Consider the following 20,264-nt stretch of genomic DNA (forward strand, 5'->3'; position numbering starts at 1 on the left):
AATTTGAAGTCGAAACTTTTAACTAAAACTAAAATGCTATTAAAATGTATGTATATTATATTAACGCCATTAATGCTTAACTCATAAGCAACACATGTTTTTCTTTAAATTTTTTTATTGGACAACCAGCTTTTTTAATACAAATTCAGCAAAGATCAAATGAATATTTTTAAAAAAATTAAACAGAAAGTTTGCGATAGTTTTCAGTGTATTTAAACTTGTAGCCCACGGATGCAGTTTTGAAATCCGCCAATTTCGAACCCATTGAAATGTTCATTTTTCGTTTGACGGTGGAAAATACATTAACCTCTATTTAAGCTAGTTCAGTATAAAATATATATGCAATCTACTCGTCCGTGTCCCTCAGCCGAGCCTGCGTCTGCTGGCCGATGTCGTAGATGGCGTTCTGCTGGAGCAGCTCGTGGGCCTCGTAGCGCAGGGACTCCTCGTAGGCGTACTGGATGCTGGTGTCGTAGATCATCAGCTTGCACTTGGCCAGCGCGAGGATGGAGTTCCTCAGCCGGGCAATCACCTCCCGCTCCCCGCGCGGCACATGCTCGTTCAGGTTCTGGGCGAATCCTCCCTCGCCGCCCTCCTCTTCCTGGCCCTTGGTCGGCGATATCCAGATGTAGCCATTGTTGCCCAGGATCACGGAGGCGCCGCAGAGCAGGTTGTGGAAGTGCATCTTGCGGCGCTTGACGAGAGCGGGGAACACCTTGACCAGGATGCCCTGCGACAGCTTTCCGTACTTCAAGCTGCGCGTGTACAGCGAAAGGGAGCCCTCCTCGAAGATGTTCTGGTGGCCAGAGAAGAAAGGTTATATGAATGCTCCAGTACCAGCAAGTTAGGAAGTACCCACCTGGACTTCGGCGGAGATGAGATCGCCCTCGTCCAAGTACCGTCGCATCATCTGCTCGTCCTCCGCCGATCTCCGCCGGAGTTCTCCGCCCGGCAGATTCACAGAGGAGAGCAGGAGGATGGAGTCAAGCCGGGAATTGGTGTCCACTCGCCAGCGCTTCTGTTGCACCTCGCTGACGCGGGCCACCACCACGTCCCCGATCTCGCCCACATAGCGACTCTTGAGCGGGCGCACCGAGATCAGCTTGTTGACCTTCTGGATCACCCCGGCCACCGAAGACTTGATGTTCTCGTCCTCGACGAAGGTTCCGTGGCCACGCATGAATCCCGCCTCCGGCATCAGTACTTCGCCCGGCGTATACACCCTCGGCTGTTCCTCCGTCTGCGCGGCCAGGTCGCGCCAGTCCACCCGGTCCAGGGCCAGATCTATCGCCGCGTTGGTGGACATCTCAGTTCGGTCAAAGCGAGGTAAACAAAACTTTAATTTTGAGCGAGGCAAAAAGAACAACAGCTGGCCAAACACGCGCCACGCGGAACCGGTTCGGGCTCGGGGTTCGTTGCTGGTTCCGGTTCCAGTTCCATTTCTTCGCCGCAACTACAGTTCCTATCGATTGCGGCGAATTGAAATTTGAAAAACCAATTTTATTAAAATTCAAAAGTAAATATAACGAAGACCTACAAAATAGGTATTGCGTGTATTGAAACTTGGCTTAACACAAAAATTCATAAAAGCGAAATAAAATGAAAGTGAAGAGCATAAAAAAGTAGTTGAAATCACGCCAAAATAAAAGTTCTTCCTTAGTTTTATTAATTAACATTTATTTTTAATGTGTATTATATATAGGTCGAAGACATTTTTAGGTTGCCCTAAGCATTCAGCAAATTCAAATTAATTGCTCATACTTTCAATGATAAGTTATCATTTTTTGAAGTTTGCTAAGCTCCATTAGACTTCTACATCCTGTCTTGATTCAGTTCGCCTGCCTCCGAGCTCGCAGGCACATTCCTATCCGCAGTAATATTTGTTAAAATAAGACCTAAAACTTTAAGTAGAAAATGCATCGGCTTTTGTTCTTAATTTTTTTGGCTCTCAAATACCAGAGCGAAGCAATGAACTTTTCACCATTCCCGAATAGAGTGATAGATGCTCCAAAGCACATAAAAACCCGAATGATCCAACTGCGAAGCTCCTATTTTGGATACTCGCTCGTCATCCGTCCAACCAGGTGAGATCTAATCCTAGACGGTGATGGCACTTGAAATTCCATGAAGTTCCTTCTAACAAAACTTCGTGATCAATGCAGCATCTTCGTGGGAGCGCCTCGGGCTCAGTCTCCCTTGAAATCGCAAGGCAGCATCAATGAGACTGGAGCTGTGTTTAGATGTTCCCTGGCCAGTGGATCCTGTTCGCATTACGTCCTAAACGACAAGGGAAAGGGGGACGCGCTCCACGTCAAGGAATTCCAGTGGCTGGGCGGCTCAATGGATGGCGGCACCAAGGATACGGACAAGCTGCTCGTGTGCGCACCCCGGTTTTTCGTGCCATTTAGCACGAAATTGGACAAAATGCTTGGAGCTTGCTACTGGGTTCGGGACACAGTTGCAGACGCTCCTCCGCTGAGCGATGTGAGCTCCATCATTCCACCCCTTTTCACTAAATCACGCATGCACGCGCTGGGACTCAGTGCCCATGTTACGGACGACAACTCGGCGTTTCTGATAGGCGCCCCGGTAGGCGAATTGTGGATGGGATCGGTGTCAGTTCACCAGCACCGCGGAGGAGATGAGGATGTACCCAAGATGCTCTATCCGACAAAGCATTGGTCAAACAAGACCTACACATACGTCGGCTTCGCCGTGAGCTCCGGGTACTTTAGCACAGACAACGGGACCAGTCTGTTCTACGTGACCACCGCGCCGCGTGTCAACCTGAATTCCGGCGAGGCATACATCTTCGACGTGGAGGGAAAGTCCATCCGTAAGCTGCATGTGTTCCTCGGCGAGCAGTTGGGCGAGTACTTCGGTTACTCCGTGGTGACGGAAGATCTCAATGGCGATGGACTAACGGATGTGGTCGTATCCGCGCCCCTCAATGCTCTAGGGAACTACCACGACGTGGGTGCCATATACGTGTTCATCAACAAGGGATTGGTGAGTAAACCGATTTCCCTATAATCGCCAATAGTCAAACTCGGACTACAACTGCTTCTATTTCCCGCTTCAGTGGAACTTCGAAAAAAAGATAATTCGCTTGCCATTGGGCAGTGGTGCCCGTTTCGGAACCTCGCTTTCAAGACTGGGCGATATCAACCAAGACGGATACAACGGTGAGTAAACCTCTGGGTATGCGATTATTATTCATTATTCATATTCAGTATTCATTATTCCTAAACACTTGAAGACTTGGCCGTTGGAGCGCCCTTCGCGGGAAACGGGGCGGTGTTTATTTTCCTGGGTAGCGAGCACGGATTGGGGGATGAGCCGAGCCAGCGACTGGATGCTCCCTCGCGGGAGCCGGGTCCATACGGAGACTACATGTTTGGACACGCCCTCTCCCGCGGATCGGACATAGATGGCAACGGATTCAATGACCTGGCGATTGGAGCGCCCGGTGCCGAGGCAGTGTATCTGTATCGCACGTATCCAGTGGTCAAAATCCATGCCACTGTGCGCTCGAAAAGGCGCGAGATCAGGCCGGATCCGGATCTGACCATGTCGGTGCTCGCCTGCTACCGACTGGAAACTCCTTCCAAGGCGAGGCACATGCTGCAGCGGGAGCTGACTTTCCGGATAACCATAGATAAGCGCCTGAAGCGGGCGGTGTTTGCGCCCATGCGCACCAATGAGGAGTTCTTCCAGGCGCAGGCCGGATTGAACGAGAGTTGCAAGCACTTTGAGGTGTTGGTGACCGACCCCGCTGGCATATTCACCCCCATTCACCTCCAGCTGCACTACGAACTGTCCAAGAAGATTCCCCGTTCTCACGAAGCATTCTGCGAATCCTGCGCCTTTGTCGATCCCCTGGAGCCCAAGTATGCCACGGAGACGATCAGCTTCATAACGGGATGTGCCGGCAATGTGTGTGAATCTGACTTGCAGCTGAGCAGCAAGGATGTGAAGTAAGCTGAGATCTCAATCATTAGTGTGTGATTCCATTTAATCAGGCGTGTTTCTCAGTTCTAGTTTCACCTTGGGCACCATGGCAGTCTTCAGTATGAGGTACGAGATCACCAACAACGGAGAGCTCGCCTACGTGGCCCAGTTCAAGGTGACCAGCTCCGCCCGTCTGCCCTTCGCCAGGGTTCCTGGGAACTGCAGGGTGCGACAGGAGCACATGCTGTGCGACCTGAACGGCGGACTAGCGCTGGCCAGAGGAGACAGCGAATCCCTAACCATCACCTTCGATGTCAGCCAGCTCAGTGGTCACTCACTAACCATCGAGGCAGCAGTATCCTCTGCGGGAATGGACCAGAATCTGAAGGATAACACGATTAACACTACGATTAGCCTAAGGGAAGAAGCCGAAATCGACGCCAGTGGGTAGGATTGAATGGAAAATCTTTAGATATTTGGCGCATACGACTAAATCAACTTTGTATTTCAGTGGTCCCACAGATGGACAAATCGCTCTCAAGGAGTATCCCTACTCCGCGGAAGTTAGCAACAGCTACGAGCTCAAAAGTCATGGGCCTAGCGTCATAGATGAGCTCACTGTGTACGTTTATGTACCCATAGCTTATAGAGGAGCGGGATCCGCCGGGATCAAGACCATCTTTAATATAAGCAGTCTGCAGATGCAAGCCACCCACGGTTCCCACCTGGTGCCCATCAAGCTCTATGACCAGAATAACACCTTGGCTAAGGAGTACCCCTTGGCGGACTCCAGTCATAGTGCAAACCGAAAGCGCAGGGAACTCCAGCAGGATCCGTATCGCATCATGCCGGATGTGAAGATCAGCGATATCCAGACCAAAGATGATCTTCCCGCGAATCGCACTCTTGTGCTCGACTGCCTGCGCGGCAACTTGACCATCTGCGTCCGATCGCAAATGCGGGTGCAACTGAAGCCGGAGCAGCCCATTAACCTTAGGATAAGCTTCAAGGTGGACTTGAGTGATTTCAAGGATAGCTTCGATTACTTCGTCATCTTCACCAACGTGGTACTGTTCAAGAAAGGCGACTCCACATCAATTGCCATCAAGCGGAACATCCAGCCCAATGTGATCTTCAAGTATTCAGAGATTCTACTGCCCACATGGTACATCTTTCCGGCCCTGATCATTGGACACCTGCTGCTCGCTCTGATGACCTATGTCCTCTACAAGGTTGGTACAGTGTCTATTCAGGAAATTTGTTCTAATGATGCCATATCCTGTGGTCTTACAATCCTCAGTTTCGGTTCTTCAAACGCGGCAAGAGGGAGCAGCTCAAGCGATTGCTGGAGGAGCAAAGATCCAAAACGGAGGAACCTGCAACGGATTGTGAAGGCGGCCAAGAGGAAATCCACCTGGAAAGACATTCTGACTTAGATAATTAATACAAATGTAAATGATGCAGGTCTTTGTAATTAATCTTAATGGTTCAAGAGAACTCCCTCCCTTTGATAAAAAATTATACACTTCAGCATAAGAAACAAATTAATATTTATCAAGCATATAATACGCAATAAGCTAAAATATTTGATAATTTTTGAGAATAAACCGCGATAATAAAATGAATAAGGTTAATCGATTGCCTAATAGGTTAGGTGCCTAAAACATGGCGATTTCTTTGTTCAGCGTACGTCTTAGTCAGCACCCACTGTACTTCGCCGCGTCGCCGTCTGAACAGCTGTTTTCTGTTGTGGACAGCTGTTGTGGCTGCTCCGCGAAAATTGCGCATAAATGAAAAAGTGAATTGGCAGCAGGAAAATGGACCAGCCCGACGACCATTTCCGTTACATACACAGCTCCTCGCTCCACGAGCGAGTGCAAATCAAGGTGTAAGTGGAGAAGGCCTCGGAAAACGTGAAGGAACTGGCGAATCCAACCATTATTGTTGCTTTTCACAGAGGGACGCTCGAGGGGAAGAAGCGCCAGCCGGACTATGAGAAACTGCTGGAGGATCCGATCTTGAGATTCTCGGGCCTGTACTCCGAGGAGCACCCCTCGTTCCAGGTGCGCCTGCAGGTGTTCAACCAGGGCCGGCCCTACTGCCTTCCAGTGACCAGCTCCTACAAGGCGTTCGGCAAGCGATGGAGCTGGAACGAGTGGGTGACGCTGCCGCTGCAGTTCTCCGACCTGCCCAGAAGCGCCATGCTGGTGCTGACCATCCTGGACTGCTCGGGCGCTGGCCAGACCACGGTCATCGGAGGCACCTCCATCTCAATGTTCGGCAAGGACGGCATGTTCCGCCAGGGAATGTACGACTTGCGAGTGTGGCTGGGGGTCGAGGGCGATGGCAACTTTCCCAGTCGCACGCCCGGCAAGGGCAAGGAGTCGTCTAAGTCGCAGATGCAGCGCCTGGGAAAGCTGGCCAAGAAACACCGGAACGGCCAGGTGCAGAAGGTGGACTGGCTGGACAGACTGACGTTTCGCGAAATCGAGGTGATCAACGAGCGCGAGAAGCGTATGTCGGACTATATGTTCCTTATGATCGAGTTTCCCGCAATCGTGGTGGATGACATGTACAACGTGAGTCATTGGAACACTGATCCTGGCCAGCTCTGAGCTGTATCTTGTCTTACAGTACGCCGTGGTCTACTTCGAGCCGGAGGGTGACGTCAAATACAAGCTGCCGGCCAAGCCTAAGCTGGTTTCTGTGCCGGACTCCGAGATTCAAATGGAAAACCTGGTCGAGCGCAAACACCATCGATTGGCCCGTTCGGAACGTTCAGGCATCTCGGACAGAGATGCCAAGCCGACAGCCAGGTAAGCCGTAAATCATCAGAGATTAGAAGTCAACTCATGCATGGCATTCCCGCAGCATTCGCGATCAGCTCCACACGATTGTCTATAGGTATCCACCCACCTATGTTCTGAGCAGCGAGGAACAGGATCTGGTGTGGAAGTTCCGCTTCTACCTCTCCTCGCACAAGAAGGCTCTGACCAAGTTCCTTAAGTGCATCAATTGGAAGTTGGAGGACGAGGTTACGCAGGCCCTTTGGATGCTGGCCAACTGGGCGCCCATGGACGTGGAGGATGCCTTGGAGCTGCTGAGTCCGACTTTTACGCATCCCCAGGTGCGAAAGTACGCAGTTAGTCGATTGGCCCAAGCGCCAGACGAGGATCTGCTGCTCTACTTGCTTCAGCTGGTGCAAGCGCTGAAGTACGAGGATCCGCGGCACATTGTCCACCTGCATGGCTGCATCTTTCCCGAGCGCGATGTGGTGCGGTCCATCCTGGACGACAACGGCTCTCTGCTGGACCAGAGCAGCCTATCCGATCTGAGCGCCACGAGCAGTGGACTCCACGCCTCGGTCATTCCAGCCAATCAGCGGGCGGCCAGTGTCTTAGCCGCCATCAAGAGCGATAAGTCAGTGAGTCCCGGATCGGCGGGTGGCAGTGGCAGTGGTGGTCAGGGATCGGTTGCGCTGCCGAACCCTTCTGCTCCCGCCACTCCGGGCAGCAGCTCGTTGCCCTGCGACTCAAACTCCAATGCCCTCATGCTGGCTGAGGGCATCAGCTTCGGCAGTGTTCCAGCCAATCTCTGCACATTCCTGATCCAGCGCGCTTGCACGAACGCCACGCTGGCCAACTACTTCTACTGGTACTTGTCCATTGAGGTGGAGGAAGTGGAGTCGGTGAGGAAGCAGGACGAGAGGGCCCACGACATGTACGCCATGGTGCTCAAGATGTTTCTGAAGGTGCTAGAGAACGGTGGGTGCAATTTAACGAAATCATGGCTCATTCTCTAATTCTTAAATACCATCATCCGCACAGGCAACTTCAATCTGAGAGGCATCTTCTACAACCTCCGGAAGCAGCGGCGTTTCATCGACGAGCTGGTCAAGCTGGTGAAACTAGTGGCCAAGGAGCCGGGAAATCGCAATAAGAAAACGGAGAAGTTCCAGAAGCTGTTGGCCGAACAGGACATGTTCAAGGTGAACTTCACCAACTTCGAGCCCATTCCGTTTCCCCTGGATCCGGAGATCTACATCACCAAGATCGTGCCCATGCGCACTTCGCTCTTCAAGAGCGCCCTGATGCCAGCCAAGTACGCCATGCCCAACCACAAACTACTCACTCACAGAATACTTAACGTAATCCTATTCCCAGGCTCACCTTTGTCACTTCGATTGCCCATCACGAGTACGCGGCCATTTTCAAGCACGGTGATGATCTGCGCCAGGATCAGCTCATCCTGCAGATGATAACTTTGATGGACAAGCTGCTGAGGCGCGAGAACCTCGATCTGAAGCTGACTCCCTACAAAGTGCTGGCCACCAGCTCCAAGCACGGCTTCCTCCAGTACGTCGACTCCTGCACCGTGGCGGAGGTGCTTGCGCGGGAGGGCAACATCCACAACTTCTTCCGCAAGCATCATCCGTGCGACAATGGACCCTACGGTATTTCGGCGGAGGTCATGGACACCTACATCAAGAGCTGCGCGGGCTACTGTGTGATCACCTACTTGCTGGGTTAGACTAAAGGAGTGTAACCAGGTGGATTCCGCTAATCGTTTGCCTTCCCTCGCAGGTGTGGGCGATCGGCACTTGGACAACCTCTTGCTGACCACCAACGGCAAGCTCTTCCACATCGATTTCGGCTACATTCTGGGACGCGACCCCAAGCCCATGCCGCCGCCCATGAAGCTGAGCAAGGAAATGGTGGAGGCCATGGGCGGCATCAGCTCCGAGCACCACCACGAGTTCCGCAAGCAGTGCTACACGGCCTACCTGCACTTGCGCCGGCATGCCAACGTGATGCTCAACCTGTTCTCCCTGATGGTGGACGCCACTGTGCCGGACATCGCCCTCGAGCCCGACAAGGCGGTCAAGAAGGTGGAGGAGAACCTGCAGCTGGGCCTCACCGACGAGGAGGCAGTGCAGCACTTGCAGAGCCTCCTGGACGTTTCCATTACGGCGGTGATGCCGGCTCTGGTGGAGCAGATTCATCGGTTCACCCAGTACTGGCGCAAGTAGCGGTGCATGGCTTGCATAAGAAATTGTGGGAGGAGCAAGTAATCTATGAGTTGTCTAACATCAAAAGTGTACACTAGACTAGATCGACCTTATTTTATTAACCTTATACTTATTAATACTTGTTAACATTATGTACTGATTACCTTAGGCTCCTGCAACTTTTTAGTTTACCACACCACACTTTTAATCCTAGTCGTAAGTTTGCTTTAGTCGTAGGTGGCCTGTAGCTAAAAGTCCGTAGTGCGGAACCAAATTTATCCACATATACTATCTTGTCTCAATTGTAGTCTAACCATTTGCTCAGGCAAACATGCAGGTGCGCTCCAAGAAGCCCGTTTGGTTCCTGTTCAAGATGATGGAGCTGCTGCTGAGCCTGGGCTGCTGCCTCGTCCATTGGACCTGTTTCATGGAGGAGGGTGTGCCGCACATCTTCCTGCTGTGCGGGACGTACGGCGGCTCGGTGATCATATGCTTCATATCCCTGATTGGGGCATTCTACGCCGAGCGGCCGAAGATGAAGCACGAGGCGCTGTTCGGCGGCATCTTGGGTGGCCTGCACATGGTCACCGTGTACGCCAACATGTACGTGGCCACCTTGGAGGAGTTCCGCACTGAGCGATGGCCCAGCTTCTATGCGTGCTGCCGGGACAACGCCATCGTGGCCCTGTACGCCGGCGCCATTTACCTGATGCACTGCACCTTCGCCCTGGACCTCATGTTCTCCCACTCGCGCAGCAGGGCGAACCAGAAGCTGCATCCGCAGAGGAGCAGGCGACCACTGCAGCTGTACTTCATCAGCCGGGGCGCGGAGGCCTATCTGAGTCGCTTCTGGTTCTTCCGGCGCATCGCCGCCAGGATGCTGACGAGCGCCCAGCCATCGGAGCACTCCGCCCGGAAGCGGCAGGTCTCGTCCTCCGAGTCGGACTCGGATGCCAAGGAGAGGGAGGCGGAGCCGACCAGGCAATCGCAGGTTTTCAAATAGCTCAAGTAATTAAATAATACCGTTCACATGCTCGTGTGTTCACTGTAGTTGTGCCGTTTGAAAGCCCGCTGCGGTGCAGCCCTGGTGCCATCAGCTGTTGGCCGCATAACAGCCCCGTCTCTGTGAGCGCGCGCACTTTGACAGCTGTTCGTTTACAGTTCCTTGTGTTCTTGAAAGTTTGTTTGGCGCGTTACTTTTGCCGAAATTGCGACGATTCTGTGGATTGTTGGACTGGTTTAAGCCTGCGGAGGAGTCCAGCTTTAATTACGATGGCGAGCGGTGCGGTGAGTTGCGGGGGGACGCACTGCGTCGTCCACTTCGCCATTGTGCGGATGCATGGCTGGAAATTTCTGTCTGCAAACTTTTCCGATTTTCATAGTTCGATGCGTGGTGGAAACTTCTGCGGGCGGCGCTCGTGCTCTGGGTCTGTGTGCCTGTGGTTTTAGTTAGTGGCAGGTACTCGTAGCTAAAACTTTTGCTAAAAGTTAGCCGTTGCCACTAAAGTTGCCGGCCAACGCACCACTAACAAACGAAAAAAAACGGGACTAGCACACTCGCGGGCACGTGCATATGAACACTTAGACGCAGGCGGCCAGCTAAGTTCGCCGCACAGTGGGCCTGGAAATTGAAGATAGACTTGCGACACTGTGCCTGGAATTCTTCCCTTCAAGAAATTCCAATTTCTAGGACTTTCCCAATTTCCATTCTGTCAATGGAAGAGGCGGGAAACTGTGTGTGTAATCATCATTTCCCGTTTTCGCTTTAATAATTCACTCGATCTGTGCAATGTTGTGAAGTAGCAGCAGCAGCAGGAATCTCTTATCGGGAGCACTATGCCACATGCCACTCTTCCCGAAGAGAGCCCGCTGCAGCTGCGAGTGCGAGTGAGTGGGAGTGCGACTGGCGAGCGAGCGAGCGAGCATGACTCACCGCTGCCAACTGCACTCAACTTGGCCTTTGTTATTGTCTGTGGCTGCAAGTCACCGAACCACCAATTCACCAGGCGGCCCAGCCCCAATCCACTCCCCCCGCCCCCGCTGCTGGCCCCAATTCCCCGGTCGTGGTCCTTCGAGCCGGTCCAAATGCAGCACGTGTTCAATTCGGAGTGCACAGTCAGCTGGAATGACAAGCTGGAGTTATGTGTGCGCACTTGGGGGTGTGTGGGTGTGGAAAGCGTGTGCATCTGAAAGATACATTTTCTAGATCGCAGCATGTTTGGTTTAGTTGCCAGCTAAATTTCACTACGTGCAGTTTGCGGTGGGTGTTGGGCCCAAAGTCTCGGAATTTCAACTATGTTTCGCAACAACAACTTAGCCGGCTGGTGATAACGATAAATCGGCGAGTTTCCTAGTCGATTGAGTGAATAAGATTAATAGTTTTGGTGATGAGTTCATTACGAATGTGCGGTATAGATACAAAGGCTGAGATAATTAGAGCAAAATAGGTGATTCATACATAAGTATGTAAGTTAGCTAACTTACTTGAAGCCAATGCATGCAGAATTGTCATTGTTTGGTGAACTAATCATATGGAAATAGTAGTATTAGTGGTATAATCTCAGCTGGCAGCACGTTCCATTAATTGGTAATCGCTTTTGGCGCACTCTTTTCGTTTCGCCTCATTTCGGATTCGTGGAACCCAAAGGTGGTTCGTCTATAATTTCACAATCGACCCATGGGTGGTGCACCACTGTAATTGAAGTCTTAACTCCGACTTCCTATGTGCAGTCGCGTTTAGCTGGAACTTTTCGGGCCGTCGAGTCGTTCTGTCTTCCCCATCGACGAACCCAACTCCCGAAACCAAGGTTCCCATCGTAGCACCGGAGCCCCGTAAGCCCCCATCTCGGGTTTGGCCCCAAAAACGCAGTGTACGTGCCGCTAGTTCAGCTCCATAGATCGTCCGGTGGTAATCAGTTTACGCTGACGACGTTTGGCTACAACTTTCCACCGCCCCCTCTGCCCACGCCCCTGACCATGCATACACAGCTGGGGTCAGCAAACTAGACAAAAACTTACTTGAAATATGTTTAATAGTAACTAAGTATATTTGTGCTTCTACTCCATTGTTCAACACAATGTGGTTGCCATGTAGTGGCCCTATAATGCTGACCCCGTCTGTGGCTATGTGTGTGCATTCATATTCAAATCCAAGTGCAAGTCGTGTAGCTACATGCGAAACTCTGTGTAAACCGAAGTGGCTCTCATTTATTTTTCGTTCAATTCTATTTCGCTGCCGTTCGTTTTTCATGAACCGATACTAACACGAGTGCTACTATTTCAGTTGGTTACTAAACATTTAGTGCCCCTCCCCCCTCCGGACAGCCCCGCGAGCATCGAGCGCAGCGGGCTGACTAAGCGAGCGGCGGCGGACGAAATGTCGCGCCATATTAACCATATTGCGCGGTGCCAAAAGGGGAAGCTTTGCATACTGCCCATGCCCATGCCCATGCCCCAGTATGTGGGGTTCCCTATCCCCTCGCTCCTGCCCCGCTCCGCACCCCGCATCTGCCCGCATCTGTCGCCTGGCAGAGTTAGCTGCAGTTGCTCCATTTGTTTGTTTGTGTTCGCCTGCCTTGTACAGTGAAGCCTTGCTAGCCTCACACTACTGTGTCTGAAAATGTCATTAGGATCCACCTCCTGCCACACTGAAAACGTTTGGTGTTGCATACTTACAAGTGGCGGTTAAATTTGAAATTTTTAGTGCTTGCATTTGATACGGGTTAGTCCACTGCGAGGCTCCACTGTTCGGTTTAGTTTTGTTGGAGTGTGGCGCTGTGTTTTCGCTGCAGTTGTTGTTGCCCACAACGTGATAAAAACTTTAAACATTGAATTGTGATACTTCGTCACTTGGTTGTAAATTGAAATAAGACTACCTTCCCACCCCCCGCACCTCCAAGTGCAGCCCAAGAAGACCACACTGCCTCCCCCCCTCCGTTGGGCGAAATGCGAGGCGAGGGCAACAACAAAATAGCTTGAAAAGCCGAGCAAAAAAGAAACATCTCTTGCAATTGTCAGCAAATTTGCCTCAGATGGGCGAGAACTTGGTCGCCACAAGGGTTCCAAGCACGAAAAACATTAGGAGCAGCCACTGAGACACTTGTTTAGTGGGACTTTCGCTGCTGTAAGCCGTCTTTTCTGCCAGTGTACTTGTATGCTTATGTGCGCACTCATTATTTATGTGAGGCTCTGCCCGATTCCATATATTCCATATACTCCATATATTCCTCGATCGCCCGATTCCACTCTCAATTTCAGTGCACTTTGCGACGCCTTCGGCTGGGCTCTCCGTTTTGGCCATCCGTCTGGGATTTTAGTTTTCAGTTTATAGTTTTAAGCGTTTCGCGTTGCCTGCGGTTTAAGTAGATACCCCGATCTTCCTGTTCGTTTGCTTTGTGCGGTTTAATTCGGCGTTTGATTTGCGAATATGCGCAAAATTTGCGCAAATTAAATAAATAATGCACGTGCCCGTACTTTGAATGAATTGAATCGTATTCAAAAGGCTCGCGAATAAATTGAACAGAAGAAAGCCAAATGCAAATGCATAACACATTTGATCAATCGCACACATAATTCACATTTTTTTATGGTGAGTTCACAAATATTATTCGTGTGTAAATTTAATGATAATGTCATTTAGTTCGGTTTCAAGTCATTAATGTTATTCATGGCATTCAAGAAAGGTATTATTTTATGTTTACAAACAAGTTTCGATGAGTGTTGTTGCCTTTGGCTTATTGCCATTACCTGTAGTACTGATTGATTCTAAACAGAACTCAAAGGCAAGATTTCTTTTAGCATGTATATACTATACTATCTGAAGCCAGAAACCATTATTGAATAGTCCAGGCAAAATCAAAACGCTGCGAACGGGCTTTTATGGTGCCTGAAATTACCGTAGGCCGAGTGCCAAGTTTATGGCTCTTGAGTCACAGACGGCTAACATAGCGCACTCTGCTTACCTTTGGCTCAATTATCTGATAAGGCAGCTATATATACATAGATGTATATATATATATAAAGGTTTATGTGATGGGAGGGGGAGGGAGCGACTTGAGCGATATCCGCGGTTTGTTGACCTCCGCGCTGATAAAGATTTTCCCGTTTGTGTATCTTCTTCTGGCCGCTGGGTTTGCGAAAACTTAACTTGCACGAAGATCATGGCTAGAAAGCGGGCCAGAACGACCGCTTTATGGCTAAGAAGCGGCTACTTGTGGTATGACTATATGGTAATTAGGCGGCTAATAAGTAAAACCCGCACGTAGCCCAAATAAAAATGGTAACAGAATCGCCGATTGGTGACTGACTCTCTCGAGCCGCTTTTGGTATCACAAGGCCAGTGGATCTATCAGGTTAATTACCCGCCATTGTTAATCCTAGTACTCCTACTACTCCCACACCGCGCGCCCTTCATCTCATCTCGTTTTTAGTGGTCAGTTGGCAGTTTTTGGTTTTTCTTTTCTGGGCCCCGGCAACTTTTTTTCCATGCCCATAATGAATTCAATTATTGTCACTCGAGTGCGTTAAGTATGCCGCAAAGGTATGTGCCGTGTGGTCTACTCGTATCTGTATCTGCGAGATACATTCGTATGCTAATACGTGCCCAGCCACGAAAATCTAACGCCGAACGGCAAGAAAAATAGAAGGCAAAGGCTTCTGCGTCACTTGAAATTAAAATGCCTGTGCAGAAATAGCAACAAAATTATCAAAATAAGTGGGGGCTAAGGCTCAGAACTAGTTTTCGAGCGCATTTCGGTCGCCGGAGGGAGCTCGACAGCTTTGGGCCACAACGAAGTGCGAGGGCGGGCCGAAAAGTTAGGTGACAGTTCAATTAGACGCAAGTACACAAGGAAACTTGTTCAAAAAGCTTGGAAATCTAACTAGTAAGAAGTAGCTACTACTTGTATTACTACTTACGTATAAACTTATGAACCTAAAGTAGAGAACTTTCGTATCAGCCCCCTTGATATGACTTTAAATTTATAATGCTTTTTGTTGGCGGAATTTATGAATGTAGCTACAGATAGATTTATTTATAATAAGCTAATTCTCCCCCACCTTCGGCTACGTGATTATACTGCCATTCGCCAGACTGAGAAGAGCATATTGAAACCCCAGAAATCGTATACGTACATATAGTATTCTCCGATTTTGCCTGCGTCAGCTGAGTCGCCATGTTAGAGTCGCGTTTCGTTACCAGTCTAATTTATTAATTCCGCCTAATGTCTGGCTTCTCCACTCGGCTGTTTTTCGTCATTCGCTGTTCTTTTGGGATGGTGGGCCCCGCCCTAATCTTTACACAAAGCACTGCTGCCTTTTGTTTTTAACAATTGCTCGCTGCCTCTCGCTCGCACTCCGGCTAGCGCCCTCTCTGTCGCTCCGCTGGGTTCTTGGCTTGCGAGTGTATTTGCTGCCTTTATAAACATGTTTTCGCATTAATAATACATTTTTATTCGCTAATTTAAATGTTGTTTACATTTAACAAAAAACCAGTTAGAGTCTGCGACATATCAGCATATATATAATCGCAAATACCAGCGGTCACAACAATATAGCTCGACTGCAGCTTACTTAAATTTCAATAATACTTTGTATTTTGCAATCTCAGCTAAATGATGATGTTACATGTATGAAATGACATACAGAGGTGGTCAAAAGTATTTTCACTTTTCACATTTCACTCAAATGCACTTTGTGAAAATAATTTTGACCACCTCTGTATAGCATATAAGCTGAAATACCCAATGATTCCATACCACTAATATGTTGACCGCAAACGTACATGAGTGTAGTACATATAGAAACACACATACAACAGCACTGCTGGGTGGAGCCTAAACTTTGATGATTTACTTAGTCTGGGCATGTTTTCGTCTGTGTGTGTGTGTGTGCTTCTTTCTTATTCGTTATTTATGCATTTGTTAAACTTAGACTTGGGAATCATTCGATGGCGACTTAAGAGTTACTGTGTTCCCAAAACGCTCCTCACGGCCCAGATACCCATGCTTTCCACTTCGGAGCAGCTAGACCAACAATTGTTGAACTTGCTGAAGGGAAAGGGTTGCTGGAAGTGGCTGTGTCGTCGCATTGTGGGCGATTAAACCACCCACAATCAACGCCTCGAGCAGCGGGCCCACCCACTTCGCCCCCTTTTTCTTCGAAGAAATCCTTGTCAACGCATTAAGTAAATGTTGTCGCACCCCCAAACTGGCTGATCAAATCCCCCATCCTTACCAGCCTTTTCCCAACTTAAAATGCCGGAATGTGGTTACCTGAATGTATATTAACATTTTTTTACATCTGCTTGAATTTGAGTGGCTTAAATAGCCATGCAAGTCCTAGAGTTTGGTTCAGTACTCAGTTCCGGATCCTTTTGGTATCCTATCTGCTTTGAATTGAGTGGTTTTATCTCGAGAATTGGTAAATGGTATATGAGTGTTCCATAATTTCCATTAATTAAGGTCTTCTAGCTTGATCAAGCACTAGACTCGGCTTCCATCCACTCCACTCAGAAAGGGTCGCACTTGGGTTTATGGCCGGACTGAGATAGGGGATTTCAGTTGGAAACCGAAAACGCCGTCCCAGATCCAGATTCGGTTGACAATGGAGCGGAACTCGAAGCCGTGCGGCAATTTGGGGCAGCATTGAGGAAGGGTGATTGAAACGCGACAATTTGTTGGTTCTCAAGTGCAAATGCTCGAGGAGCGGGCACAACTTGAATAACAAGCAATGAGCAATCCGGCCATCGGCAATCGAAGGGGAACGTAGCGCACACATTACACCAATCAATCCGAATCGGATCCAGCTGCCCCTGCCTCGAATTCAAGTAAACAAAAGCCATTAGCAAATGTGTATCCGAAAGATGCACAAACGGCGACACTTGAGCTGGTGTAATCAAATCATAAATTCATATATACACAAATGGAGATAGATACGGGATATGCTCGCCCTGTGTCATTCTATGCATTTCCATTAGAGTCGCACAAATATACGTATAGTAGATGAATACAGATATAGACATACATATCCCTTCCAGTCCGACGACGCTTTCGTAATTGGTTCAAGTGTCTTTGGTCGGCTGCAACCACAGAATCACAGCAATGAAACACAGAAACTGTACTTTATCGCCAACAACATTGAGTTGTCGAATCCCAAAAAACCAGCTGGTTGTTGCGAACGGAAACTCCTTTCCTATCCGCTCCTTTCCTCTCCAACCTCCAGCTCATCTCCTTCTTGCGCTCCAGGACTTATCAAACTATCTTCGAGCGTTTTGCATCCCCTCGGCCCTGCGCATCCCTTCGCATCTTCCTGTCGTCTCTGCTGCCATCTCACCTAACTGAGTTCATCTCCGCCTGTCCGTCGAGACTTTCTTATTGTCTATACCCTAACCATTAGTTTCCAACTGGGAGTCACAGTTGCTATAGCATCGTACGGAATAGAGAAGTCCTTAGGACTGGTATCTGCCACTATCTTACGATTCAAAAACCTATTAACATCCTGAATTTGTAGATGGGTGTTCCAAATATGTAGAAGAAAATGTCCTTTTCTTCATGTCCTTTGGTTAACAAGATCTCAAAAGAAGGGTGTATATCGAGTAGGGCTTTTAAATATATTCCTTAAGTAAGCATTAAATCTGTTTTCGAAATACAACCCTTTTGATGTGCTACTTGGGCAATTCTCCCTCAATGTCAAGTTTCCCTTAGTGCCTTTGCAATTTCAATTTTTAAGGGTATTCCAAACATCGCGCAACTTGGTCAAAAAACTGACTCCCCCCTCTCTGTCAGCCCTCCCCCCTCCCTTCGTTTTCATTGTAATGGGTCCGAATTCAAAAAGTCGACAACGCGCATATTTTAAGAAATCATTTCTTGATTACGACGTTTGAAAACAATTTGTCTTTCACTCTTTCGCTTCAGTTCTCAGTTTTAAGCTTTTGGTTATTTGGTTACTTGCTGTATATATATGTATGTATGTATGTACTTCAATCTCCATATAGCCGAACATAGATACAGATACAGATGTGTTTGTGTAGAGGGTTTGCTGCCTTTGTGTGTGAGAAATGTATTGTGTACTTAGCGCAAAGTTGTCTGACTTGTTGAGACTTTTTTATGCATTATTCTAGCGCCCATTTTGATTTTTATTATTGTTGCTGCGGCTGCTTTTTTCTCTTCTATTTCTGTTGCTTTTCATTGGCTTTCGTTAGAAAATAGATATGGGAGTTCTAGCGAGCTAAATTGATGTGGTTGCCTTTTGTTGTTCGTTACTTGCTGGGCATTTGAAGGCAACGATTTCATAATTTGAATTGCTGTTTCCATTTTGGGGGGTAGAAATGGGATCGAATTGATTTTGGATGTGGAGGGCTTGAGTCGATGGACCTTTTCAGAAGTCAAATATTACATACATACATATTCCTAAACAATACCTTTTAATTCAAAACCGAATATATATATATATATATATATATATATCTTTAATATTGCTTTATTAACTCAGAGATATGATATAGTCGTTTCATAGCATTTTCCTAGAGGTCCTTTTTGCAGTTTTCTCCTTTCATTAATGAATTTTAGTGAATCGCCGGGGGAAGGGAGAAGGCAATAGCCGTCACAACAACTGGCAATAACACCTGTTGAGGTCACGCACACAGTGGTTGACACACACTCCATTTCACACAGACACGCGCCGTAGCATCCGCACACACGCACGCGAAAAGGACAATAACACTTGCTCACGTGTTGCGAGGATGAGAGTGGGAGAGCGCCAAAGCGGGATGGATGCGGTGCGAGCGGGAGGGCAACAGCAGCCGAGCACATGTCTGCGTGTCCGTGCTCCCGCTCCCTCTCTCGCTATCTCTCTGCTTCCCTCTCTCGCACACAGCGAAAGAAGCGCGTCTGTGTGTCCTTGCCGTCGTCCTTTTCGTCTCTCTGTTTTGTTTTCGCTCTTCGTGCGTGTGAGTAACATGTGCATGTGCATACACACACACACACAAAGGCACATTCGTGCCCATAGGTCAGGTTCATAGCACCTCGCCTCGGGCTCGAATTCAGGTTAAGGATCAGGATATCGGGATAGGGACATCGACAGCTAAATGCCACTAAATATGCAGCATAATGGACACCGGGCCGATTGGCAGAGTGCCAGAATGGCATGTGTGTCCTGCCGCTCGCAATACGATGCCAAAGGTGTGCAAAGCCTGTCACAATATTGCGTGCTCCCCTCTCCTCTTCTCTCTTTCCTCGTCCTTACTCTCGTCCTTCGCTCCTATGCTGATGCTGATAAGAAAGGACCGGGCGGCGGTCGAAGAGCGAGCGACTACGGCGACCGCAACTGTAAAATGTCAACAGTTGGCGACCCAGGACATGAACACATGTTGCGCGATAAGGGGCAGGCCAGGAACATAAACATGCTGGCACAAGGATGTGTAGGATGAGTAGGATGACCCACAAACAGAGGGAGCCATAAGCTAACGGGACTTAGGGAGCGCATTGTGTTCTGCTTGTTCATAACTTTGGATTCCAGTTTCTTAAAAATGTTGAATTGGTCTTAAAAGCGTTTTTCTTTGAAAATGAATAGATCTAAAATTCAATAGATAACCTTGGCAGGATAATATTTATGGTCCAACTTACCTTTCAAATCACCGAAAGGTCTTTCATCGTTAATTTGAATATGATTTATCTTTTCCACGTAAACGAATATATCTATAGTTGTCATTAGAACAATGAAATGCTAATCGATGTGTGATCCTTGTCTTTCAATCCGACTATTTCATTACTTTCAGTTCACTGGAGTTGAATAAGGGTGCAGATTATGCGTGCTATCAAATGGCACTTCCGATCGAGGGATCAACTGTACTTCATAGAATTCTGAAATCCATAAGAATAAAGTCGCACGCAAAAACCGAAGACCGAAACTAAATTTGAGCTCGGGCGACGAGCAAGTCGAACACCCTAAATCCTAAAACGCAGAACCATATACCATTGCCTGGCTGACTGGCTGACTGACTACCTGAGGAGCAATAGCAATGTGAATGCGATTCGTACCTTGAGGCACTTCGTCCATTGGGATGGGATTTGCCTTATTTGTAGTTCTTTCTGCGCCGCCTGTGTTTTTGTTGTACTTCGGCATGTTCCTGGTAGATATTTTTGCGTCTTGTGCAAACACACACAGACTGCCAGTCGCAGCAACTGGGGAGAGATAACAAAGGAAACACGTTATCCTTTTTTTCATGTTAATGGTTTATGGTTTCCTTGTTTTGACGATAGAAACAGGAATGGGAATACGACTATAGGTCGGAATAGGCATAGGAATA

General features: G+C 48.6%; 5 protein-coding genes across 5 annotated transcripts in view; 4 read left to right on the forward strand and 1 right to left on the reverse strand.

The window, feature by feature from the left end:
- Positions 1 to 189: 189 nt before the first annotated feature.
- LOC6615737 (exosome complex component RRP4) lies at positions 190 to 1,385 on the reverse strand. The gene is made up of 2 exons (XM_002040072.2): positions 860 to 1,385; positions 190 to 796 (listed from the first exon to the last, which is right to left on the reverse strand). The coding sequence occupies exons 1-2, from the start codon at positions 1,304 to 1,306 to the stop codon at positions 347 to 349; spliced, it is 897 nt and encodes a 298-aa protein (XP_002040108.1). The 5' UTR covers positions 1,307 to 1,385; the 3' UTR covers positions 190 to 346.
- Positions 1,386 to 1,910: 525 nt separating this feature from the next.
- Positions 1,911 to 5,585, forward strand: LOC6615738 (integrin alpha-PS5). The gene is made up of 7 exons (XM_002040073.2): positions 1,911 to 2,084; positions 2,163 to 3,009; positions 3,083 to 3,185; positions 3,260 to 3,977; positions 4,036 to 4,398; positions 4,463 to 5,183; positions 5,252 to 5,585. Exons 1-7 carry the CDS (start codon positions 1,915 to 1,917, stop codon positions 5,393 to 5,395), a joined length of 3,066 nt encoding a protein of 1,021 aa, XP_002040109.2. The 5' UTR covers positions 1,911 to 1,914; the 3' UTR covers positions 5,396 to 5,585.
- Positions 5,586 to 5,689: 104 nt separating this feature from the next.
- Positions 5,690 to 9,245, forward strand: LOC6615739 (phosphatidylinositol 3-kinase catalytic subunit type 3). Its single transcript, XM_002040074.2, has 7 exons — positions 5,690 to 5,839; positions 5,909 to 6,530; positions 6,586 to 6,767; positions 6,823 to 7,715; positions 7,779 to 8,052; positions 8,115 to 8,476; positions 8,535 to 9,245. Exons 1-7 carry the CDS (start codon positions 5,769 to 5,771, stop codon positions 8,978 to 8,980), a joined length of 2,850 nt encoding a protein of 949 aa, XP_002040110.1. The 5' UTR covers positions 5,690 to 5,768; the 3' UTR covers positions 8,981 to 9,245.
- Positions 9,246 to 9,273: 28 nt separating this feature from the next.
- Positions 9,274 to 9,988, forward strand: LOC6615740. Its single transcript, XM_002040075.2, has one exon. The coding sequence runs from the start codon at positions 9,291 to 9,293 to the stop codon at positions 9,960 to 9,962; it is 672 nt and encodes a 223-aa protein (XP_002040111.1). The 5' UTR covers positions 9,274 to 9,290; the 3' UTR covers positions 9,963 to 9,988.
- Positions 9,989 to 10,103: 115 nt separating this feature from the next.
- The window catches only part of LOC6615741, a 33,865-nt gene continuing 23,704 nt past the window's right edge, over positions 10,104 to 20,264 (forward strand). The window contains exon 1 of the mRNA XM_002040076.2: positions 10,104 to 10,246. Within this exon, the coding sequence (XP_002040112.1) occupies positions 10,232 to 10,246 (15 nt within the window). The 5' untranslated portion in view covers positions 10,104 to 10,231. The remainder of the gene's footprint in view (positions 10,247 to 20,264) is intronic.

The sequence above is a fragment of the Drosophila sechellia genome, chromosome 2R (genome assembly GCF_004382195.2).
Source record: "Drosophila sechellia strain sech25 chromosome 2R, ASM438219v1, whole genome shotgun sequence".
NCBI classification, from domain to species: domain Eukaryota; kingdom Metazoa; phylum Arthropoda; class Insecta; order Diptera; family Drosophilidae; genus Drosophila; species Drosophila sechellia.